This window comes from Taurulus bubalis, assembly GCF_910589615.1.
Source record: "Taurulus bubalis genome assembly, chromosome: 15".
NCBI classification, from domain to species: domain Eukaryota; kingdom Metazoa; phylum Chordata; class Actinopteri; order Perciformes; family Cottidae; genus Taurulus; species Taurulus bubalis.
In genome coordinates this window covers 17,693,587-17,717,647 of record NC_136603.1, presented here as the reverse complement: position 1 = coordinate 17,717,647, position 24,061 = coordinate 17,693,587, and the positions used below count along the sequence as shown (strand labels likewise).

General features: G+C 43.9%; 3 protein-coding genes across 3 annotated transcripts; 1 reads left to right on the top strand and 2 right to left on the bottom strand.

Moving 5' to 3' along the window:
• Positions 1 to 832: 832 nt before the first annotated feature.
• bcs1l (BC1 (ubiquinol-cytochrome c reductase) synthesis-like) lies at positions 833 to 3,903 on the bottom strand. Its single transcript, XM_079231241.1, has 7 exons — positions 3,387 to 3,903; positions 3,085 to 3,224; positions 2,747 to 2,941; positions 2,176 to 2,239; positions 1,875 to 2,047; positions 1,540 to 1,657; positions 833 to 1,225 (listed from the first exon to the last, which is right to left on the bottom strand). Exons 1-7 carry the CDS (start codon positions 3,704 to 3,706, stop codon positions 976 to 978), a joined length of 1,260 nt encoding a protein of 419 aa, XP_079087367.1. The 5' UTR covers positions 3,707 to 3,903; the 3' UTR covers positions 833 to 975.
• A 1,385-nt stretch (positions 3,904 to 5,288) lies between these two features.
• On the top strand, positions 5,289 to 11,945 carry LOC306747836 (zinc finger protein 142-like; the record flags this gene model as incomplete). Its single annotated transcript, XM_079230936.1, is given in 7 exon segments — positions 5,289 to 5,541; positions 5,760 to 6,584; positions 6,714 to 6,891; positions 7,042 to 9,931; positions 10,716 to 10,821; positions 11,248 to 11,747; positions 11,749 to 11,945. Coding segments are annotated over 7 exon segments (4,797 nt in total). The 3' UTR covers positions 11,794 to 11,945.
• LOC306748114 (1-phosphatidylinositol 4,5-bisphosphate phosphodiesterase delta-4-like) lies at positions 11,942 to 23,551 on the bottom strand (the record flags this gene model as incomplete). The annotated part of the gene is made up of 15 exons (XM_079231240.1): positions 11,942 to 13,761; positions 13,924 to 14,073; positions 14,218 to 14,350; positions 14,461 to 14,639; positions 15,824 to 15,940; positions 16,175 to 16,331; positions 17,832 to 18,002; positions 18,789 to 18,941; positions 19,456 to 19,600; positions 20,111 to 20,312; positions 21,346 to 21,577; positions 21,756 to 21,885; positions 22,215 to 22,443; positions 23,129 to 23,287; positions 23,533 to 23,551. 15 exons carry the CDS (start codon positions 23,549 to 23,551, stop codon positions 13,670 to 13,672), a joined length of 2,268 nt encoding a protein of 755 aa, XP_079087366.1. The 3' UTR covers positions 11,942 to 13,669.
• Positions 23,552 to 24,061: the final 510 nt, after the last annotated feature.

Sequence of the window (24,061 nt, the reverse complement as noted above, 5' to 3'; positions counted from 1 at the left end):
AAATGTTTCGGGGGAAATTGAGGTGAGTGGAAATGACTATAAGTGCATCCATAATAAAGGTTATTGAGGGAATTAACAGATCATGAAAAGACAATTATTTTTATAAATGAAGAAAGTAGTTTGTGGTCCTTTTTGTTGTTCAGACTTACAATGAACAGATATTTTAACCAGATGGTGAATCAGTAAACAAATCTAATATATAACATCTATCTGTTATCCGTCTTTACTCTGGTATGACAATTCCAGTGATCAGTCCAATCAGCTGCAGTGTCCAATCAAATAATTGATGAACGTGAGGGGGCGGGGGCGTGTGAGGGGGCGTGTCCAGCGTTAAAACACTTCCTGGAAGCCTGCTCTCGTGCCGCCTCTCTCATGGCTCCTCAGAGAGCCCTCCTCACTCCCCTTTTATGGATCAGGTTGGATATATTGATCCCTGGAGGTTTCAGAACCCGACCAATAAGACTTTCTCTTTCTACTCACATACTATAGCTTTTGAGAATAGACATAATTTACCCCCCCAAAAAAAGGCAATAACTTAGGGACATTTAGCAGGCCCTTCTCCTGTGTTGGGTGACACTGTCGTATAAATGTGGGTTACGAACTGGGCCTTTAAAAGAGGCACGTGGACCAAGAGCCATGGTCTGTTGGTTGCAGGTTGAAGATGAGATGGACAGCATTTTTGCAGGATAAATAAAATTCCTTCGACTTCAATGCTGCCCGTTGAGCAACTCCACTGAAGCAGCTAGAGCCTTGAGTCCCTTAATCAAGAGCACTTCATGATAGTCTAACATGGTAAGTAAGTATGTGCCATTCACATGATGGAATGCTCTCAACAGAAATGTATTTATTTGGCATCAATCATCAACTGCAGATACAGTCTCTGGCTTTGATGCAACATCTGTCTTATTAACCATTACTTTGACTTGAAATGTAAAAACAGTGCTTCTCACATTTAAGAAGTAATCAGTCTTGTCGTTACTTCATTTGCGCAACATTGTCTATAGATCCCGCGGGGTCCATTTTGTGCAATAGAAAGTGTCCTTGCACCAGGGCGGCGCTGATCTCAGAGTGGACAGCCAAGGCGCGCTCCGCAAACCGCTCTCCTTCAGAGGCCAGCTCGTCTGGGTAGAACCGCCAGAACATCTGCGTGAGCTGCCAGTGCGTGCAATTGCCGATGTACTGCTTCAGGTCAACGCGGCCGGGTCGGATCAGGGCAGGGTCTAACCTGTGTGCAGAGATTACAAGCAAGAGTGGCAGTTAATGTCACTGAAAATACCAGGAGGCACAGCGTCATCGGTCGAACATTTCGGTTGAAGACGCTGTTGCTGCCTGGACACGACTCAAGTGACCTAAGAGGGCAACGGGTGCTGTTTGCGCGTGTGTTTGGTTTATAGGTAAAAGTGAAAGAACGTGTTGGCCGTATTACACTGTAAAGTGAGATCAGCGACAGGAACGTTGAATTCGGTCCAAGTCAAAGATGAGTTCCTGTTTTTTTTAAGCTTGGACACATAAGGTTTACAATTTCTCTTCCAACAGTACCTGTCAATGAAGTTGGTGGTCATAAAAACTATTCTGGCCTCAGATGAAGCCACTCCATCCAGAGCATTAAGCAGACCACTGAAGGTCAGTCTCCCCATTCCCTGATAGGCCACAGGGTCTGGAAGGCAAAAGAAAAGAAAAAAAAAGGGATTTGAACATCACCCTCAAAAGAGAATGAAACACAAAGACAAAGACAGTCTGTCTGAACGATCACAGTAGTTAGTTCTACCTCTTCTACGCCCCAAAATACAAGTTGAAGCATAAATGAAAACATCTCATTGTAAAACAGTTCAACCTCTTCTTCATGTTGAAGCCGGACATTCCCTGTTACTTACTCTCTGTGTGAAGCAGGTCTCGGCTGACAAAGGCTGCGTCTACGTCCTCCAGCAGTATGATGCTTTGCTGCGGTGCCACGCTCAGGAGGTGGTTCAGACGGTCATCTGAGAGGCTTTGGTCACTCAGACTCATCAGACAGATGCTGTAGCCCAGCTCGCCTGCCAGGGCCGTGCTGGAATACAATGAGCCATGGAGATGGAGGTGAAATTACACCCAAGCACAAGCCGGCCCACAGCCCGTCTTTCAATCACACAGAGTCTAAACGAGGATGGCAAGAGCTCAAACCAAAAGCACACTCACATAAAGCTGCTTTTTCCACACCCTGGGGGGCCATACAGCAGATATCCTCTTCTGTAGGGTATGCCTGCGTTGACCAAAAACATATGTATATATTAACATGGTCACACAGAACAAAAAAATTCCACCACGTTTTTTCAAAACACACAAAAAAAGACAAAAAGGAATCTATTCAGAACATCCCCATTGTTTTGCATGTTGTAGTTTTTAACAACAATCCGTACCGAACATCACTGCTACCATTTTCCAAGCATACTACCATTTATGAAAATTAGCTTGTGAATTCATATTTTCTGTGCTCAAGTTATCATGTTTTTGTTTCCAAAAGGTATTTCTCTCAGTTCTCAAATGTTAGATGTCAAAGTGTCAGTGAATGTACCAACATGAAAGACTTGACGGAGGCTACAGGCAGGCACAACAATAACGGTTATGATATGAACACAAGTTTTATATATATATATATATATATATATATATATATATATATATCTAACATGAAAATAAAACAATCAAACAACTTATTATGCACGGAATGAATGAGTTTAAACACGTGGCTAACACCAGGACATTCTACCTCTGTCTGTGTACCACTTGGGGTTCCCAATGAATTCCTTCACATCAGCTACGATCCTTTCGGCCAAGCCTCCCTCCAGGACCACGGAGCTGAGGGGTCTGCGTCGCCGTGGAAACCCAAAGGGCCTCCAGTCACCGCCCATGGCTGTGTACATCACTGTTCTTCCCTCTTGCTGCTTCAGGGCCAGTTCTCTTGCTGAAAAACATGAATGACAAGTGCACTAAATGGATTGTTTTTAATGGTAAAAGTCAAGTGTGTTGCAGCGCTCGTACAGCAAGCAGCTGTGAGGTGTGTGTTTGTGTGTTTGGCATGTACTGTGGACATGTGTAAACCTTTACCTTCTTGGAGGATATTAAAGAAGATCTGTTTGTCTCTGCCTAAAGCAGTGAAGGTCACGGACTCCCACGGGGTCCCAGTGTGCAGATCCACCATCTGCTTCTCTCTGGTCCTCTCCACCCTGATCCACTTCCTCCCGTACCTGCAGACCACAAGAGACGACAGCGTCAGAGGATGTACTGCCCAAGAGATCGTAATTGTAGGTACCATATCTGTATTTTTAAGACATCTTCAACCTGATGTACAGCTTTAAAATTATCGGTTTGTTAAGCGGTTAGATGTATATTTAGAGAACTCTTCTGACCAGATGATGTGGTTCCCAGGGCTCGGGTGGAAGTCAAACTGTGTGTGAACCCGCCCACTCTCGTGTGCCAGGTAAGAGGTCTCCACGCTCAGGTGCTGCGTGTGCTTGCTGTTCTTGGTGATCCAGCTCAGCAGCCAGTGGTAGCTCTTATCCCTGCTGGGGACCTCCAGAGTGATCATGTAGTGCCTGCGGAAGAAGATCATTCCCACCTGGGCACCTTTCCTGGCCAACGCCATCGCTGTCCCGATCCCAACCAGTCCAAACCCAGCCCCGAAGTACGGGTTGTCCTTCAGGCCGTCCAGAAAGTCTGACAGGGGCATGTTGCTGGTATCTGCGCACGCACTCCCCCACCAGTGGAATCAGACTATATAGTTGTTATGCCACTTTGTGCAAACTCATTTGATCCATATTACAGCCCCGAATGAAGACCGAAGAGCTGCTGCTGGGAATCATGCACTCTAATAACACCCGGTGTCGTTTCTAGTGATACATCCGGTCATATTCCACTGACTTGCCTTCTTTGTCTCCATCTCGTATAGCTGCCGTTTCCAGTGTGCTCCTTTTCTTTAAAAACAGCGACTGTTCAACCTAACCTATCCTAACATCCCCATGTGTACACCGTATGGATGTGGTGCGCAGTAGTGACAGCGACCTCTACTACACTTCCTGTGTTTGGCGAATATCCTTCCGACTGTTCGCCTCCTCCCACTCGTTCGTTCCTACTTCATGTTATCTTTACACCATTTCGCTCGTGAGCTAAGATGACAACTCAAACTAACGTGAGATAAATGTTGTTGGTGTCGGTATACATACAGAAATACTAAATATGCGTTTTTACTGTAGACTACATGGACTGCTGCGGCGAAATTAATTGCGAGCAGGAACTGAGCCGGGGAGCGACCAGATTAACAATAAGCTAACGATAGCTCATTTACCTGCAGTGTTGTTAGCGTATTGATACCAGTTTATACTATCAGATGAAAGTAAGTGAAACTTCGGCTACTATCCCGTGGATTTAATTGGACAGCCTGCGCAGTAAAGATGAAGTTTACGAGTCGGATGCTGTCAAACGGATAATGGTTGATATTCTGTGTTTCAGACAGAATGGACCGCGGAAAACAAGGCGGTAGGTTGGTGTTCTGCTTGTGTCTTTCAGTCTGTGGTTTGTCCTGCAATGGTGGAGGAGCTAATGTATAATGTTCGTCACCTAGTGAAGAAAATACAAGGCAACAAAGAGAGTAAATTAGGCCCTGATAATGAAAACACAAGTCATTGGGCTAATCTCAGTTACTGTGGATATTGTAGTTGTCTCAGTGCGACGATGGCGAGTTTTCTGCATTAAGAGGAATTGCAGTGTCTCGTGAACCGTAAATGCAATGCAAAAAATATCGTCTACCACTTTCAGCGTATTGGAGTTGTGTTATTGCCCTTGAGCACAATACTTTTGCTTTTAATTAATGTAAATGGTCGGTTCACAAATTACCCCCCAAAAATGAGTGGATTCTTGCCAATCAGATTTGAATTTGAGATCTCTAGTCTAAGGTGAATGCAATTTAGTTTGTGGAACAGTATTTTTCTTTAAATGACATTTCACCTTCCAGAAAACAGAGCCACTGTTTCTATGTTACTCTGGACTCTCCACAGAACACAGTGTCCACAGTTTGTACAGAAGACGTGGTTTTGATTTGTACAAAAATAATAAATGTTACAAATGTTTGTCATGCTGCATTTAAATCTGTTCAATTGTAACGAAATGCTGTTTTTGTTGTTGTTTTTTCAGACACAGTGGAGCACAACCATCAGCCCCCTTGCGCTCAAGGTAAAACAGCTGGTGTTGTGTTTTACACATGCAGAAATCCATTGAACCTGTGCTTGGTTTTCAAATAGGAGAGTAGACTTCACATGGACATTTTGGCACATCTGTTCATAGAGAAGGAGACTGCAGCCACTGCATGCACCGATGGAAGCTCCCAGCCTCAGGTGTCCGGCAGGCCGAAGAGAAAGATCATCCTCAAACCAGCTCTCGCATCCTCATCAACAGAAGATGGGAATGAGGGGCCGCCTGAGAGGCAAAGGCGCAATATTAAAAGAGTGAGAAAGGCCGTGGGAAGAGACAAACCATCAGCAGGGTGCGCCGCATCGCAGCCATCCAAAGGTACGTACACCAGTCTGCCTGGTATGTCATAGCAAGTAGCAGTCAAGGTTGTATTAAATAATAAAGCAAACAGAGGGGACAAAAACTTAAGATGGTCCAGTGATATTAAAATCCACAAGTGATAATCAGGCTGCCGGTTGGAATGGAAAAACTACTCGCTTTCATCACAAACTTTGTCCCGATGCTCAAAATGAATTCCACATGTTCTTGTCCACCAGAGTACCTTGCGGAGGGATCCGAGCATACCTATCGCACCCACACCTGCCCAAAGTGTCGCCGCTGCTTCAAGATGCGCTCCCACCTGCAGGAGCACCTCCATTTACATTTCCCCGACCCCGGCCTCCAGTGTCCCAACTGCAAGCGCTACTTCACCAGCAAGAGCAAGCTGCGCATACATAGTCTCCGTGAGGCTGGCGACAAGGTTCACCGCTGCCACTTGTGTGAATACTCCGCCGTGGAGCGGAACGCCATCCGCCGCCACCTCGCCAGCGTGCATGCCGATGAGGCAGAGGACGGCGCGGCGGGTCACAGCTATCCCTGCCCCACCTGTGGTCAAAGCTTTCGTCAGAGCAGGTCGCTGAAGGCCCACATGAAGACGCACAACATCGTGTCGGGCAGTAAGCCCGGGGCCTGCTTCCAAGAGGGTTGCTCCTTCCAGAGTGCTTTGCGCAAAGAGCTTCTTCAGCACGCGGCCGAGGTGCACGGGGTCAAGGCTGTGGAGTGCCGTCATCACGCCTGCGGCGCCGTCTTCCAAAGTGAGACGGATATGGAGGCTCATTATCGGACGCACCTCGCCTACCACTGCTCCCAGTGTGACTTTTCTTGTTCCAATAAGACCGTCTTCCTCCAGCACCAGCGGCACGGTCACCCGGGAAACGTCGAGCTTCGCTGTGACTTTTGCTCCTTCGTCACGTTTAACCCCGTGGAGTTCGAGCAGCACATTGGTCATCTGCACGCCAACGAGAAGATCCATCGCTGCCCTCAGTGCAGCTACGTGACCTCGCATAAACGGGGCTTGAAGCGCCACATGCTGATGCACAGCGGTGAGGAGTGAATCGATTTTGAAGGTTCCAACGTGTTTCCTCATCCGATTATCACCTTACAGAATGTTTGGCCTTTGCGTAGCCACTTTTATTCACATGTCCTGATTTAAATCTCTTTCTCTGTAATAGGTGAGAAGCCCCACAAGTGTAGCCTGTGTGACTTCAGATGCCGCGATGAGTCCTACCTCTCTAAGCATATGCTCACTCACTCGGACGACAAGAACTTTATGTGCGCTGAATGTGGATACGTCACTAAATGGAAGCACTATCTGAACGTCCACATGAGGAAACATGCTGGAGACCTCAGGTAGATATACCTCACTAGGTTCTATACAACCATTGGTTATGTTTTCATACGGTATTTTCACTTATTTAGCCTGATTTAGTGCAGTGCCCATATAGGCCTCTTCTCAAAGTGTTATGTTGTTATGAGCAAGCTTCCTGTCTCCTATCCTAGGTATCAGTGTGACCAGTGCCCCTACCGCTGCCACCGCATGGACCAGCTAAACAGCCACAAGTTACGGCATCAGGCCAAATCCCTCATGTGTGAGATCTGCGCGTATGCCTGCAAGCGGAAATATGAGCTCCACAATCACATGTTGGCCAAACACTCTGGCGAGGAAAAACCCCCATCGGTCTTTAAGTGCAAATACTGCACGTACACCACCTGCTACAGACAAGCCCTCCAAAACCACGAGAACTGCAAACACACCAAGCTGAAAGAGTTCCGGTGTGCCCTCTGCTTCTATTCCTCTTTCAGCAGCATCAGCCTCTTTCTGCACAAGAGGAAAGCTCATGGCTACGTACCCGGGGACAAAACTTGGCTAGAGAACTACGCTGCAAAGGAGAAGCAGAGGAACTCAACAGAGTTCTTGCAGGATTTTTACGAAAAGCCCTCTGCAGGTCATGAGCAGTCTGAACCATCCACTTCTGAAGCACCTCCACCTTCTCGGAGAGAACAATCTGATCTTCCTGGCTCAGTAGATCACGGTGCCGCCGAAGGATCCATAGCTGGTCCACGAACTGTGGATTCTGTGGATGCTCTCGATGTTGTTAATGAAGGTGTTTCTGGCAGTCCTCCGTCTGTAAACAGTCCCGAGGAGTACTGTACTCTCGTCTTAACGACACTATCGACCACAGACTATCAGACCTCCTCTCTGCAAAGTCAGGGAGGACACTGCACAAATCAAGCTCCATGCACAGCCAGTTTAAATCATAATGGCTTTGACATCTCACAAGAGAAGGCTGACCCCTCTCCATCTTTATCAGAGGAAGACAACGTAGCTATGGCAGATGCAGAACGTGAACAGAGTGACTTGGATGACAACTATGTGCCTCTGCATAATACAAGTCAACCAGTTGAACCGAGGGAGCGTCAAACATCTGAGGTGGAGAATGATGGTGGATCAATCAGTTCCACTATTCCACCCGAGCAGAATAAGCAATTAGAATCTGATATCCGTCTGAAAGCTATGAAGAAGCACGACAAGGACCAAGCAGACGCCATGGTTTTGGAGGGAAGGGTGCAGATGCTTTTGGTGCCAACCAAAGACGTTCATCGATGCGACAAGTGCTCTTATGTAACCGGCAAGGAGATCGCGTTGAAGTACCACTGCCAGGCTTTGTGCCGTGGGAGAACCAAGGGACACAAGTGCCAGGATTGTGGCGCACAATTCAAACAGAGGCGAGGCCTTGATAGCCACCTTGCAAAGAAGTGCCCAGCACTTCCACGAAAAACGTGGGCATTCGTAGGCATTTCAACTACAGCAGAAGGCAACTCTATTGTAGGCCAGGGAGGATCCAAACAAGTCGGTGAGGGAACAAATGCCCATCGGACAGAACTTCTTAATCGGAATTCCGCTGATTCAACCGATCAGGAATTTCGTCAGCAAGAAGCGGAAGTATGTACATCTGATTTAACAAAAGGTAAAGGCCAGCAGCCAAGCAAAATTCTGACAAAGAAGCTTTTGAAAGTCAAACTTACAAAGAAGCAGGTATTTTCCAACAACAAGCAGGAGTCCCTTTACGCTCAAAAGGATGGGAAATTCAAATGCAAGCTGTGCAACTTTTCATCAGTCAGGCTCACAACAGTTGAGCGACACCTCTCACACTGCAGAAAGATTTTAAAGAAAAGAGAGAATCGGATCATTCCAGAAGTGGAGGATGAGTGTGGTCGCGAGTCGGTCAGCGACAAAGAAGACTCGGTGGAAGAGCACAGTGACCGAACCGGGAGCGCTTCAGAAAAACATCGAGTCTTCGCTTGTCCAAGCTGTGCATTTAAGTGCAGTCAGAAAAGGGCATTAGACCGCCATGAAAAGAGAGGCTGCTTGAAGCCGGATGAGGTCCAATGCACCATGTGTTCACTTGTCGCCAAATCTCAAATTTCTCTAACTCGTCACATTGTGTGTGTCCATAACAAAAAAAGAGTTGCTCTTGCTAAACGTTTGCATTGCCAGCACTGTCCTTTCACCTGCAAACAGGACCGATGCCTGGCGCTTCACGTCGCGTTCAAACACAAAGGTGCGCGGCCCCACCATTGTCGATATTGCCCCTTCAGAACCGCCAGGCGCTATCGCTTGGAGGAGCACGAGTCTCTCCACACGGGCGTCGGCCGCCACAGCTGCGACGCGTGCGACAAGACCTTCGGGGCCGTGACCAAACTGCGCCAGCACAAGACGCGCATCCACGCCAAGCGGCCGACACACTTCTGCTCACGCTGCGACTTCAGCGGCTACACGCTGGACGACGTGAGGCGGCACCATCTCCGGTGCCACACGGGGGAGTTGCGCCACGCTTGCACTCATTGCGACGCAACGTTCAGTTCAGAAGTTGCGCTGAGGAACCATTGTAAGCGCGCGCACCAGGCACAGGTCTGTTTCTCCTGCAAGCAGTGCGACTTCTCCTGTGGCAGCGAGGTCTCTCTGAAGAACCACCAGGAGAGCAAGCACCCTCAGGTAAAGTGCAACACCTGCCAGGAGTCTTTTGAAACAAAGGAGGGCCTTGAGATCCATCAGAGAACCCACCTGGCACATCTATGCCCGCTGTGCCGTTTCGGGACCAAAACAAGGCAGCTTTTAGCTCAACACCTTCTGAGCGAACACGAGGAGGGCTCTCTGGAGGACAAGCCCTTCAAGTGCAGCTCCTGTGAGTTTGCTTGTCGCCATCAGCTGGTGTTGGAGCAGCACTTCCGCTCACACGGGGGCAAGCGTCTGTACAAATGCACGGACTGCGAGTATTCAACCCGGAACAAGCAGAAGATCACGTGGCACATTCGCATACACACCGGAGAGAAGCCTTACAGCTGTGAGCAGTGCAGTTACACCTGCACCGATCCGTCGAGGTTGAAGGTAAGCTCAACGTTTACAGCTCGCTGTGTGTGTGAGATAAAAGGTCTTTAAAGGGGCTGTTACGAATATTAGGCCAAATATTTCTTTAAAGGAACGCCAGCACATATCTTTGTCACGATTCTTCATTAACCAAGGGCTAAATATATGAAACCACAACCAGGAGAATGAAAATGGAGAAACAGCTGGTATGTTATAAAATACATGTTATATATATATATATGTGTATGTATGTATGTATGTATGTATGTATGTATGTATGTATGTATACATGTATGTATGTATGTATACATATATGTATGTATACACATATGTATGTATGTATGTATGTATATATATATATATATATATTAGTATAGGTTATATACTGTATATATATTCTCTATACTGATTATTTATATATATATATATTCTCTATACTGATTATTTATATATATATATATATATATATATATATATATATATATATATATATATATATATATATATATATATATATATATATATATATATGTATGTGTGTATATATATATATATATATATATATATATATATATATATATATATATATATATATGTGTATATATATATATATATATATATATATATATATATATGTGTATATATATATATATATATATATATATATATATATATATATATATATATATATATATATATATATATATATTCTCTATACTGACCTTGGAGGTATTTACACAAACCAAAGCATAATGAAAATGATACATTTTGTTCTCTGTTTTATAAAAAATAAATTCTACCACAGCTTCACATGAGGGTTCACCAAGAAGAGAAGAAGTACCTTTGTCCAGATTGCGGCTACAAATGCAAGTGGGCGACTCAGCTGAAGTACCACATGACCAAGCACACAGGTATGAAGCTTGATAACTACCTGAACAATGATTTCTGTCTCATTGCCTCAGGATATTGCTGTAAAGTGGAGGTTCAGAGCATTAATATAGTAGCAAACAACTATTTACAATGTCAAAATATCGTGGAGCAGTGGTACCTTGGCAGAGAATGAAGTCACTCTCCCTCTGTGTGTGTTGGAGTCCCAGCTTCTGTGTGCTTTGTCCAAATAGCCGCTCTGGATTTAGCATATTTAACGCTCAGCCAAACTTCCCAAGATTTGTAACCAATAATATTTTAATATCTGTATTACATGATTTTCACCTTTCAGCAAGTTTTGAACACTCATCTGAATTTAGTTTTTTTTAAGTGAGGTTTACAGATTCAGTGAATTGTATCCACTAGGGGAAAAATAAACAAGGTGTATCTGTCTTCTTTGTCTTCTGCAGGGGACAAGCCGTATGCCTGTGACGAGTGCGACTACCGCACCAACAGAGCGGACGCTCTCCGCGCCCACCGGGACACGCAGCACTGCGACCTGCGGCCTTACGTCTGCGAGAAATGCGGCAAAGCCTTCAAGACTACTTTCATACTGAAGACCCACCAGCGGCAACACAGTGACGATCGGCCGTACTCGTGCGGCCTGTGCCACAAGGACTTCCGGTGGCCGGCGGGCCTCAGGCATCACTACCTCTCGCACACCAAGCAGCAACCTTTCCGCTGTCGCCACTGCTCCTACAGGGCCAAGCAGAAGTTCCAGGTGGTTAAGCATTTGCGCAGGCACCATCCAGAGAAGTCAGTGGAGCAGGGGGTGGCGAAGGACTCTGAAGCCGTTAGCCTGACCCTGAAGGAGGCCTTGCAGGGGACACTTGAGAGGGCAGCAGACATGGAGGAGGAAGAGGAGGAAGAGGAGGAGGAGGAAGGAATGGCCGAGGCCACAGGCAGTAAATGAGGAGGTTGTGCAAAGAGAGGAAGACCGCGAGACAAAACACTGAAGATGCAGTGGCCAATGAGATTGTAGATAGACAATCATTGCCAAAAGGAACTGTGAAATAACTATCAATATGTATAGCTGAACACCTGATGTCAGTAAAAGGCTTATAAAACACATCAGTGCATACTGTTAAATGAGGAGATGTGGAGTGAAAAAGAAACCATGCTTTATTCTAAGTCCTTTGATATTGGTTGTGATTAAAAAACCTTTGTGAATAAATGAGCCTCAATGAGTCAAACATGTTTTGGAGTGACTGAATGTTGACCCATTCAGAACATGCATGTATTTACAGGCCTATATAAATTAATTTACATTATACAGAACATGACCTTGTGGAATTAGTACATTAGTTAATAGAAATAACCCAAGCAGGCACTTAATTGTAGATTCACCATCGTAATGCAAAGTCCTGAGTAATTCATAATATGTTTATAATACTGGTATTTGGCCGTTTTAACTTTCAGTTATTTCAGGTACTGTCATTTTCACATATACAATACATATAATGGCAGATGAGTATATTTTTTAATTCCAGACATGCAGTCATTCTTCATGTTCCCTCCTTTTCCAGCCAATAAAAACCCTGCAAGCAATATTTCTATATAAAAAGTTTAATTTGAAATTGCTCAGATTTGACATGTTTATATTACTAGGTGTCTTTTGAACCTCGTGTCTTTGTACTGTAGTCGTCTAGACCAGCGGCCCCCAACCTTTTTTGAGCCTGGGACCGGTTTTGTGTCAGACAATATTTTCACGGACCGGCCTTCACGGTGTGAGCGAAAAATATGACGTAATAGATATGACGTAATAAATATGACGTAAATGATACTACCGGCATAAAGAAAATTAAAAAGTGCATAAAGATACAACTCACCATTACGCCGAATTAGTGGGAGCCCTGAGCTTGTTTCTCTGCTACGAGCCGGTCCCATCTCGGGGTGACGGGAGAAAAAGACGGAGCCCCGACGTGTGTTTATGTCCAGTCTACTGACTACTCCGTAACTCAAACCTTTATGTGCACTCTGTAACTTCATTAAAACCCGCTTCACAAAGACAGGATGTTGAAATGGAGGCAGGGTTTCAGAGCTTTTTTGGCGATCTCAGTATACTCTGCCTTGAGTTTAATCCAGAACACCGAGTTGAAACGGACTTTTAAGTTTCATTTTTGGGGTAACATATCACGGAACCTCTTGACATGTGTCAAGAGGTTACGTTTGAGGCTACGCACAGACGGATGTATCCGTTCATTTTTCAAAATAAAATGTTTTTCCTCGGACCGGGGGTTGGGGACCGCTGGTCTAGACTCTTGGTGACGAGTCCTCGAATATAGAAACTCAATTTCTTGTTTAAGTGAATGATGCTGAGAAACAAATCTAGTCGAACTAAGTTAGTCTGATTTCTGACACGTTACCCACTGATTGCTGTTTCACAGGTGCAATGTGTACATCCCAAATCTGGCCAAACTGATAAAACTCTTGAAAGACGGTCAAAATAACACTGTCATCTTAAAATCTTCACGTTTACATTTACGTTGTAGCTTGCTTAGCTCAGTTTTAGCAAAACTGTAGTAGCAAGAAAACCGGATAAAAACCATAAATCAAAACCTTTTGGAATGTTTTTCGGTATGGTTTATGAAAAGCCATGGCAATGTTTAGTATTGCGTTGCTTCTTTCTATTTCTCCTGTGTTCTTTGCTGCCTTTTCTTTGAAATAAAAATCATCTGGCCTTGACCTTACACATTGCACCTTAAGTTGGCGAAAAATGTTCCCCTCCTACTCTACTGGCAAATGTCCAATATCAGATAAAAGCAATGGTGCATGCTGTTCTCATCCTTTGTTGTCCACTTCTGTTCTCTTGTATCCTCAGATTTGACTTCTTCATGTGAAATCTGAGATGCTGACGTTGACGAAGAGGGAGGAGGGAGGGATAGCTGTTCCATCTTTGGAGAGCAGATGGATGTGACGATACCCTGGAAGGGGAAGACGTAGAGAGGAACTTGGATCAGAGAAAGCTTTCGAACTGAGTGGCAGGAGTTCTCCTTGCATCTGGTATCTGAGACAACATATGATCAAGTCTACATATTCAATGAGCACTGCAGAGAGCTGTAACTGTGCCCTGCTTTGTGACTCACCTGCTTGAATGCATGTAAACGGAAGAGTGAGCTGTCCAATGAAGTCGTTCCTGGACGCCTTATCGTAGTCCTCCACCTCGAAGCGAACCAAGGCCAGCTCAGGGGCGTGGACGACAAAATTTAAGGTTTCATTCCACACTGGGTTAAATCCTGCAGGTAGAGGGCAGCAGAGGAGTGAGTATGCCGCAGTGAGGGTGAGTTCGGGTCATCTTAATAGTTGTCGCATTGATTTTTTTATTCACATCCTGATTCACATATTATGTTGATTAAACCAAAAACTGAGCATGCTCTCACCATTGTTGTTAATGTGACTGGTCTCTTCCTTGGCCTGGTCCTGTGGGACCCCATAGACTTCCACTCTGACCAGGGGGTCTACAATAGAGCCCTCTTTCTGATTCACCTTCGGGAGCTGCTGCCCACTGATCACCTGAGAAACACACAAGTATAGCGGCGTATTAGATACAGACACCGCTGCACTGCACTTACACAGAAGAAAATGTTTGTTTGCAACCTTAAACCAAACATGCAGTTTTGAACCTGTATGGATAAGCGGAGTGGTCTGTAGCCTCGCCGCTCCTTGGGCTTCTCCGGACTGAACTGAGAGTTGCCGTCTCTCATGAAGTCCGGCTTAAGGACGTAGCCGCAGCAGCCGTTCTGCCCGAACAGCCCGTCATTCAGGTCCATTTCTAGACCAGCTGTCTGGAAGTTCAGAGCCACTTTTGGAAGAGAAGAAAACAACAGAAGGGAGATAATGTATTTAACTGTGATTTTTTTCTTTCTTTCTTCTTCTTTTGTTTGGCTCCCTCACATGATTTCCCAGACACAGATTCTACAATCTAGCCATCAAAGTCCATGCGAGGAGTCCAGCAGAGGACTGTCTTTCATCCAGAGCCGGCGGCGTCAGTTTAAGGCCTCGTGACAGGAAGCGTCTGTCATGTTAAACTCCTCCAGCTGCTGGAAGATGCTCTGTGTCTGACCCAGACCTCTGTTCTCAGTATATTCACTCAAGCGCTTTACTTCAGTAACATTTTGAGGTAACTATACTGTAACTTGAGTATTGAAGTAACATTTAATGCTACATTATACTTCTACTCTTCTGCACTTTTGGAGTCAAATATTGTAGTTTTTACTCCACTAGGTTTATTTGATCACTTCAGTCCCTCGCAGATTAGATGAATAATAAAAACTACAATTCAACTAATAAATGATGACATACGTTTGGAGATTAAGCGGCACAGCGCCCAACAAAGTAATTTGAATTAGCTCCAACTTTACCAATTGCAACATTAAAGTGATGAACACATGTATGCATCAATAATTATTATCGAATAATTTAATTGATAATATTCTGAAATGGCCCATTTTGCATGATGAGTACTTTTACTTTTGGTACTTTTAAGTACAGTATACAATATAATGTAATCAAATCTGGGTTTAGAGTAAAAACCAAAGTGACATTAAGTAACATTTCGTAATTTAAGATACTTTTAAAGCTTGCAACATGATTTAAAGTCAAACGATGATTTAAGATGTATTGCATTTAGACGTTGCAAGGTTTTCATCCAGCGGCGACAGTATTATTTGATGTTGTAGTTGTGTGTGTGATATTCATATTTGGCAAATTAAACTGTGCCAATTGAGACCGACCAAATCTATATCCATGCCAAGTTGTCGTCATGTCAATATTTTGGGCTTTCATTCCAAATGAGCGTAATTAGATCCTGATCCTGAAGCTCAAGTGGCTGAAATATTACATGCAATCACGTTTCCAGCCCCATGCTGAAGTGTTGGAGGGGATGTGGACGTCAGAATACTGAAGCATTGAAATTGGAAACACAAGACGTTGTTGATTTTTGAGGCAACGTTTGATTAAAGCAGCCAGGGGGCGACCTCCCCTCACCAATCTGGTTGCCCACGTTCCACATCTCCTGCGGGTTGTAGTTGGAGGAGTCAGTCCTGAGGCCACCGGGGTAGATCCGGCTCAGATGCCGTGCGTTGTACTGCACAAAATCTGTCCCTGAAGAGAGGTTTGCAGAGCATTAAGCCACTAAATGTATATAGCATGAACACAGAAAACATCTGCTCTTCCTCCATCTATGACTCAGATATAATGACATATAATATAATAATGTAAAAAGAAAGATACACGTTGTTACACGTGGATAACATTTCAAAGTCATACAAAATATATTTTATGTTGGGAATATGACATCCACTTTAAATGTAACTGTTCCCTCATGTTCATGTTCACCAGCGTCCTTAGCGAGCCTCTTGGCCTTGGACTCGGAGAAAGAGGACATCTCATAGCTTTTGGTGTGTGAACGAGCATGCTCAAAGCCATGGAAGTGCACACTCTTGCAGTAAACCACCAGGTCTGACAGCTCCCTGGACAGTTTGGAATTGGATTTCTGCAAGAAGAATAAAAATAAAAATGAGCCATTACACACTCTCTATCACACTAACAATTATAAGACAAATCTACAAGCACACATCCACAAATGAGTACCAACACAGTCAAGATGCAATAATTTATGGTCATATCAAGAGGATCAATTGGAATTCGACCTCTAGTGAACTCACTTAAACAAAGACAGGGAAAGACAAAGCCACTCACTCATAAAACACACAATGCATGTGCAGCAAAACAATAAATAATACCCATACCCATAAAATTATCATAAAAGCATTTAAACAAATGGACAAAATCAAATATAATACATGAGAACTCAATAATAACACAATAAATAAATCCCTAGCACCTGTATCAAAAGACCAACTAGATAAGGTGTTTCAAGTGCATTAAAACCATCTGCCCTTATTTAACCTGCTGAATGGCCTGCAGGATGCAGACAATTGCTCAATATTCATTGTTTTCCGTCTTTACCCCAATGCTTGATGGCCATGAATGAAAAGCAAATGGCGCAAAAAAATTGTTTCGTTCATTTATTTTTCACAATATCAGAAAATGTTTTACTTGTTTGTTGGATATTATTGCATAATTGAGGTAAGAGCTGCTCAATCAATGCTTTGGGAATTAATTGGAAGAAAATGATCATGATGTAACCATACCGCAACCACACCTACAGAACTTTCACTCAGTATGAGCAATTATTACACAACTATGACCATATTCAGCGCTATGTATTATTTATATATTTGCTATACAAATGTTGAACAATTACAGATTACAGTTTGTGAGCGTACCAACCCACAAACTGTGAAATAAGACAACCCAGTCAGTGTTTTATGCAGGCTCTTTACAATATTCCACCCATGGCTTGAGAAGCCCCTCTGTAAAGATGCATCAGGTTATTCTGGCAAGCCAATCAGAGCAGACGGGGCATTTAAATGGAGCATTTTCAGAATTTTCAAAATAATGTGTTTTTTGAACAGTAAAGCATGTCACCAACATGTTCTAACAAATGCAATTATGAAAATGCAAATATACGTCCCCTTGAATATTGCCGAATCAAAGCTTTAAAGCAGCAAATAACTAGTTGCAAAACAACTATAATTCCCTCTCTCTCCTCCATCCCCTCTAATTAAATCATTAAAGCCACAAATGCTTCTGATTAATCTGTCACTGCCCAACAGGGAAATGCTGCCAACCGCAACTAAGGAGACGCAACACGGATGCTGTTTTCTTTATCTTCTTTCAAATATCCGTTTTTCCTGTTTATTTTCACTATCTCCCGCCTTCTACTCCAGTCTCGCCTCACCGTCTCTTTCTCTCAGCGACTCAGTTTCCTTTTTCTCGCTCAACAATCAAGCATCTGTTTTGATATAATCTTTTGATATAATCCTCTGTCGTCTTTCACTTCCACGATCCAAGAGGAAAAAAATGTCTCTACTTAAGATATATATATAAAAAAAAAAAAGAAATATCATGAAGATTCAAGTTTATGTACCTTCCCCGTTTCATTCAAGCACTCAGTAGGCGGGTCCTCTGTGGACAGGCTCTCAGCATCATCGTTGGCCACCTCTTCCTCATCACTAACTTCATCTGTCAGGGTTTCATCGACACAGTCTCCTGGATCGCTGATCTTCTTGGCTTTCAGCAGAATTTTCCCCCTCAGTTCCTGTGATGAACACGGGCACAGATTGGTGAGAGCAGTTTGTCTCAATGCGGGATGTGATAATCCCCTCCACTTCATTTGTAGCATTTTCCTGTTCATTTCAAGGTAGATCTAAGGACTTGATTAAATCCAGTTACATGAAAAGATCCACTATGTCATCTGAATGGGAGCCGAATGAGTGATGCAACGCGGGAAAGCGAAGACAAATTGACAATGAACTCCAATGTCACAGTTTTTGAGTACTCTTGGTTTTTGGTACCCAGACGACTCCTGAAGGGGGTCCATCTTCCAGCACTTTGCTGTCTCCTAACTAAATGCACCACTGCACCACTATTAGATGGCCAGAATCCTCAATGTAATTCCTCGCAGTGCATGTATCTGCCATTACTCCGTGTTAGCATTGATTGTCCTAAGTACTCTAATGGAAAAGAGGTTGGAAGTTATATCATGGTGATGCTTTCAGGATGAGTGCAAGAGAGATAGTGAGGCACACACAAACCACTCATCTTCAAATGTCTCTAAATCGGTAATGATATACCTAAGTTTCCCCCAGATCAGGCCTTGCCTAAATCCATTTCATTCCTAAAGGTTAATCACTGACTCAAAGCCGAATGTTGAGCAAAGCTTCATATTAGACTTTACATGTTTGATCAGACAAGAATGTAACAGCGTCGCTATTTTAAGATGGAACACAAAGACAGCCATGCAAAGTTGAGGGTAGTTTAAAAACATGAAAGATTCTGTTTTTTTGGAAAATATTCAGGCCCAAATCCTCGAACAGATTCTCACCTGTGGAGACGGAAGCTGTTGAGGGTCCTTCCCATCCAGCGGGGCGGTCAGTAGTGTATCACCCAAGATTTGACGAAGGTGCTGGGCCATGACAGTCTGCTGCTCCACACCACAGTGATTCTCCAGAGACAGGATGACTGGGAAGTCCGATGCCTATCAAACAGGAAAGAGAAGACACAATAGTGGCCTTCAAATCGTATCGGTTTTCTGTCCTATTTATGTTGGAATTGTATCAGCTACTGCAAACTCAGTGGTAAAAGCACTGTATCGGGTTTCTGCATCGTATCGTCCTAAAGTTGAGCAGGAAACATCCAGTGGGATGAAATAGAGACGTAGAGACTCGTGAGAAGTTCCTGGTGGTTTTCCATGTAGGTCAGAGAGCAGGGGTACATTTGATTCCAGGGACAGGGGGGGTTACCCACCCATAATAGCAAATAACAAAATTCTGGATAACCCACAGACTGCCCAATCAAGAGTTTTTTACAGGGACTATTTCTTCTGTTCAAAGGATTACTGTTCACAGGAAGGTCTGTCACTGGGAAATGAATTCTGACAGCTTTGAATTTAAAGATAAAGATAATGACAAACATCTGACCAGGCTGCATGGTTGTATGCCGCTCGGTGAAAGTGAGAGATGTTTTCTGTGTGAGTTGATAGTGCTGCTCACCTTGAAGGCGTATTCCTTCAGCGTTGAAATGACGTCTCTAAAAAGAATCTTAGAAGTCAAAGTGTGACCGTGATACACGACGGGTTCCCCATCACTGCCGTCCCAGCAGTCCACCTCTACACAACGGCAGCCTCTCTTCAGGGCTCTACACACACACACACACACACACACACACACACACACACACACACACACACACACACACACACACACACACACACACGTAAGTAAGTAAGTAAGTAAGTAAACTCCATTGTTTTCACAATTGTTTCACGTGTATGTTGCATATCAATCTACTGTATGAACACGTGACAAACTTTTAGAATTAAACAAAGAAATACTGAAATCCTCTGTCACGCCCTTCTGATACAATATGTTTGCGAGCGACCAGGTCTCTGTTTGCTTTTATTAAAGATAAAAATGTCAACTACCTGATCTCTCATTGTTACATTCAATTCATTTCCGCATGCTTTATTTTGATTGTCAAACCTTCCGGTTTAATTAATACAAGTACTAAGTCTGAACTGTGTTGCGTGCATGTGTGCGTGTGTGTGTGTGTGTGTGTGTTTATGTGTGTGTGTGTGTGTGTGTGTGTGTGTGTGTGTGTGTGTGTGTGTGTGTGTGTGTGTGTGTGTGTGTGTGCAGCAGGCCTCACTGGATGTATGCCTCCTGGCTGCTCTGTCCTCGCAGCTGGTCCTCCAGGAGGTAGGTGTTGTGTGAGGAGGAGATGAAGTAGTGGCTAAGCGGCTGGCTCATGTCCTGGTGAAGCTCCCGATGCTCAGGTTTAAATATGGAGCCCTCCTGTGAGCACAGGTAGACCTGGAAGCCATCCAGCGACATGGCGCTCTGCTTCTTGGCTGCACAGAGTGTATCAAAGAGATGAGTGTTTGCACAAGAGCACAATCAGGGTTATAAGAAGTAAGACAATGACCAAATCTACCTTGACTCGAGATAAAAGGCTCTTGACTTCAGTACTGTTTTCAAATCAAGCAGTGCATGTCACATAGTATAACACTTTGCTGAGGTGCTGGAGTTTAATAAGTATAAGTAGACTGGAAAGAATTCACAGACTCAAATCATGTGCCATGTGTTGCAAACATTCAATCAGGTTTTAAGTCAATCTATGGCTCCAGGGATCACTGTCTTTTGGTGCTCGGTCAGTCCATTACTTTTGTCCAGACAGGAAACGTCCTAAAACCAGGAAATTAGTCTGCATTTTTCCACTTCTGTTTCCCTTGTCTCAAAGTCAGAGGTTTTCTTTCATGGGTTTTTGGTTAGATTACTGAAATAAAGTCTGAGGTTAAGTTTAAGAGATTTTAACAATTTGTTCTACGATGTAAAATACGTAGCTTAAGTGTCATCACAGCCTCGTTGTGTATACTCGTGCTCATGTGGCCGCGGTGTAGTTTGTTTGTAGCCTAATGTTAGCCCTTAGCTGCTACCAATTACATTCACTCTTTAAACATCATAAAAGTGGTGTTCATTTGTGAATATTATCTTGCTGAACAAAACCTGTATGTATCATGAACTTGTGTTTTCCACAGAGCTTACTTTCTGGAAAAATCGGGAATGGAAAAATCCCATTGTCTTTTTGTGGAGGGAACCAGTGCGATGCTAACTTCCGCGGTACGTCGTCCCACCACTCTATATAGCTATAGGCTACTGTCTATATTTAGATTCATGACATCGGTATTAGAAAAGTCAAGCGCTACCGCTCTATTAAATATTTATGTACAATATATATTTAACATTAGAACACCGTATACATATTCCTATTATTGCATCAATCATGTGTGGATGTATTGCATAGCAGTTGTGCAACTGGGCACCTCCTCTTGAGCTCCAGCCCCCGCAGATATCATGTGTGTCGTCAGCCACAGCCATCTTCACCTGATTCAGATGGTTCGTAGCGGTCGATTAGCTCCTGGGCATGCTGGGAACTCTGCTCTCCCTCCTGCTGCTCTATGCTCAGGAAGTTCTCCAGCTCGTCCAACATTAACTTCTCTCCATCTTCAGAGTAGTCCTGGAACACCTTCCACACTTCATCCCTCTGAGTCAGCATCTTGTAGAAATGGACAAACTGCTCGATTTCCAAAGAGCCAGTCTCCGACTTGTCGGCCATCTGTGGAAATAAAGGTGGTTTTATTCCATGGTGTCTGGGTTGGAAAATAGTCCGGGGGAAAGTACTGAGTCGAGCAACACTTCATTCTGTTCTACAACCTATAGTTAGACCAAAATGCAACATCTGAAAACAAGAAACAACAAGGAATGAAGGAGGCCAAGAAGTGCCAAAATCTCACCGTGAAGAGATGCAGAGCATGTTCCTCATTCATGTCTACGTTCATCATCTTCAGCAGTGTCCGCACCTCTTTGAAATTCATCTTCCCGTCTTTGTTTTTGTCAGCTTTCTGAAACCAGTCCCAGACCCACCTGAGAAGATGCTGAGGGAAACGGCAGTTCACAAGTGTTGTGGATCAAGAGTTCAACTTCTTTCAAAATCGTTACCGTTAGCTGGAGAGTTCTATTAGAGAAACCCATGGAGAGGATGATCGCAAACTTCAATGGTTTCACCTAAACTGTTTGTTACCTAACTTCCTCACCATACTGGACCAGGCTCATTGGTTGTTCTTCCAACATTAAGGCATGGTCATTTCAAAATAGAAAAGGGTGGTCATCTCCATGTTCTCCTTTTATTTTTCTTGGAGCCCTTGTTTGTCATAGAATACCACACACAGTAATACATGACAGTAAAAGGATACTGATCCAGCCTCTCCTTCTCATCCATGGTTTGGGCCTTGTGAATCAGCTTGCGCACTCCCTGGATCCAGGCCTTGGCTTCCTCCGTCGACTCGGCCACAAGGTCCAGGTTGCCTTGGCGCCCGTGAAACACCAAGGTGAAGCAGACGTCAGCGGGGAACTCCTCAGCGATGCTCAGCAGGACCTCCGACTGGTGGCCCTCACGCACAGCCTCCACCTCGGTAACTGAGACTGACACATGACAGGTGCGTGGATGGTTAAAGTAATAGCTCAGTGTTTGGAGGATTGTTTTGGTTTTATTGAGCTTGAGCTGGGTCAGGAACCATTGTTGTTGTGGACCTTTAAGGCTGGTTTATATTGGACTACACCACAGCCCCATTAAACTGCAGGGGGCTCCTTGGACAAATGTATTTTTGCTGGGCTCCTGATGACCGGCAGTATATGTGGCAGCTCTAATACATTTCCAAACACCCAGATACCAATACTACCTGACCCACAGTTTTAGGTGAGTTCAGTACTTTGAGGCAATTTGATGAAGCACAACTTTATCCGGGAATGTGTACCGTGTGAACCCAACAATTAAGACATGATTTTAACACAAGCGTTTCACTCGAAGACCGAGAACACAAGATTGAATACTTAGCATACCGACTGGAATCAGTGTGAAACAGCTAGTCTGGCTTTGTCACAATACACTAAGTTGACACTTAGTGTATTTCCCAAAATGTCACACTATTCCTTTCAGTAGTAGCTCCACTAGTTAAATAATTGTATTCAGTTTTGGACGGAGGTAAAGGCTAGAGCCTACAATTTCATTGAACTTGAACACATTATACAACATAATGTTTTTAGTTTTTTCAGAAATCATATGAATAGAACAGCAGTATATACGTTGCACACACGTTTGGGTACTCACACGTGGTGTGGCCTCTCCCTGCCCATCTGGACTTGTACCAGATTGTCAGGCCGTCCTGCAGGAGGCGGAAATGGCGCTGCTTCTTCCACGATTTGGACTTGACTTTTCTCAAAGTCGACCCCGCCATCATCACCTTGACATCTGGGTCATCTTGGATGCCTGCACCGAGTCAGGGTTCGGGTTAGTATATGTACGTAAAGTACATGTATATGTAATGTAAACAGGTCATGTTCATGTCATACCTCTGATTCTACACTATCAGAACTGATCTGTTGTTACTGATTCAATTCAGAGATACAGACCTAACACTGAGTTTGACTTCTATTCGATCATAGATCTTCATACAAATAGCAAAATCATCCCAATTTCTCTTTACTCAGTTTGAGTGGTTAACATCTACTCACGTGAACCTTCAGGATCCATTGCTATTCTTGAATCATGCCAATGGAAATGTGTGGCGAATTGTTCCAGATGCTTTCCCCTGTTTCCAAACAAAAAGGTTTTTTTAAAGCTTTGTGTGCATAAACTACTTAAATACAAATAATAACAGCACAATATGAATCTTTAATTTTTCACAGAAGGTTTACTGGTCATACGTTCAGCAAATTGAAATTGTTCTACAAAACCTTAGTACACCCGCTTAATATAACAGAAAAAAGAGGATACAATCTGAAAGATTTAGTAGACTATGGGCCTTAAATGCCCTAAAAAGGTATTTTCAGGGCGAGTCAGCGTTTAAATCTTGATTCACTCACACCATCAATCTTTAATCATTCATGATGAGCATAGCAACTCCTGCAGCATGCGCTGGCCAAGAGAACTCATACCCACTCAGCAGGCTGTGCAATCAATAGTAGACATCTATACAGATGTTTTATTTATTCAATGTAACTACATGTGAGTATACTGCAACCGTTCTAAGATGATCATGTG

Bases quoted from the DNA above. Each gene is read 5' to 3' on its own strand.
- bcs1l (XM_079231241.1), bottom strand. From the start codon at position 3,706: ATGCCCCTGTCAGACTTTCTGGACGGCCTGAAGGACAACCCGTACTTC. The intron at 2,240-2,746 runs GTAGAATGTCCT...TGGTCAACGCAG, and splicing joins CAAGTGGTACACAGACAGAG to GCATACCCTACAGAAGAGGA. The intron at 1,658-1,874 runs GTAAGTAACAGG...TTTGCCTTCCAG, and splicing joins AGACCTGCTTCACACAGAGA to ACCCTGTGGCCTATCAGGGA.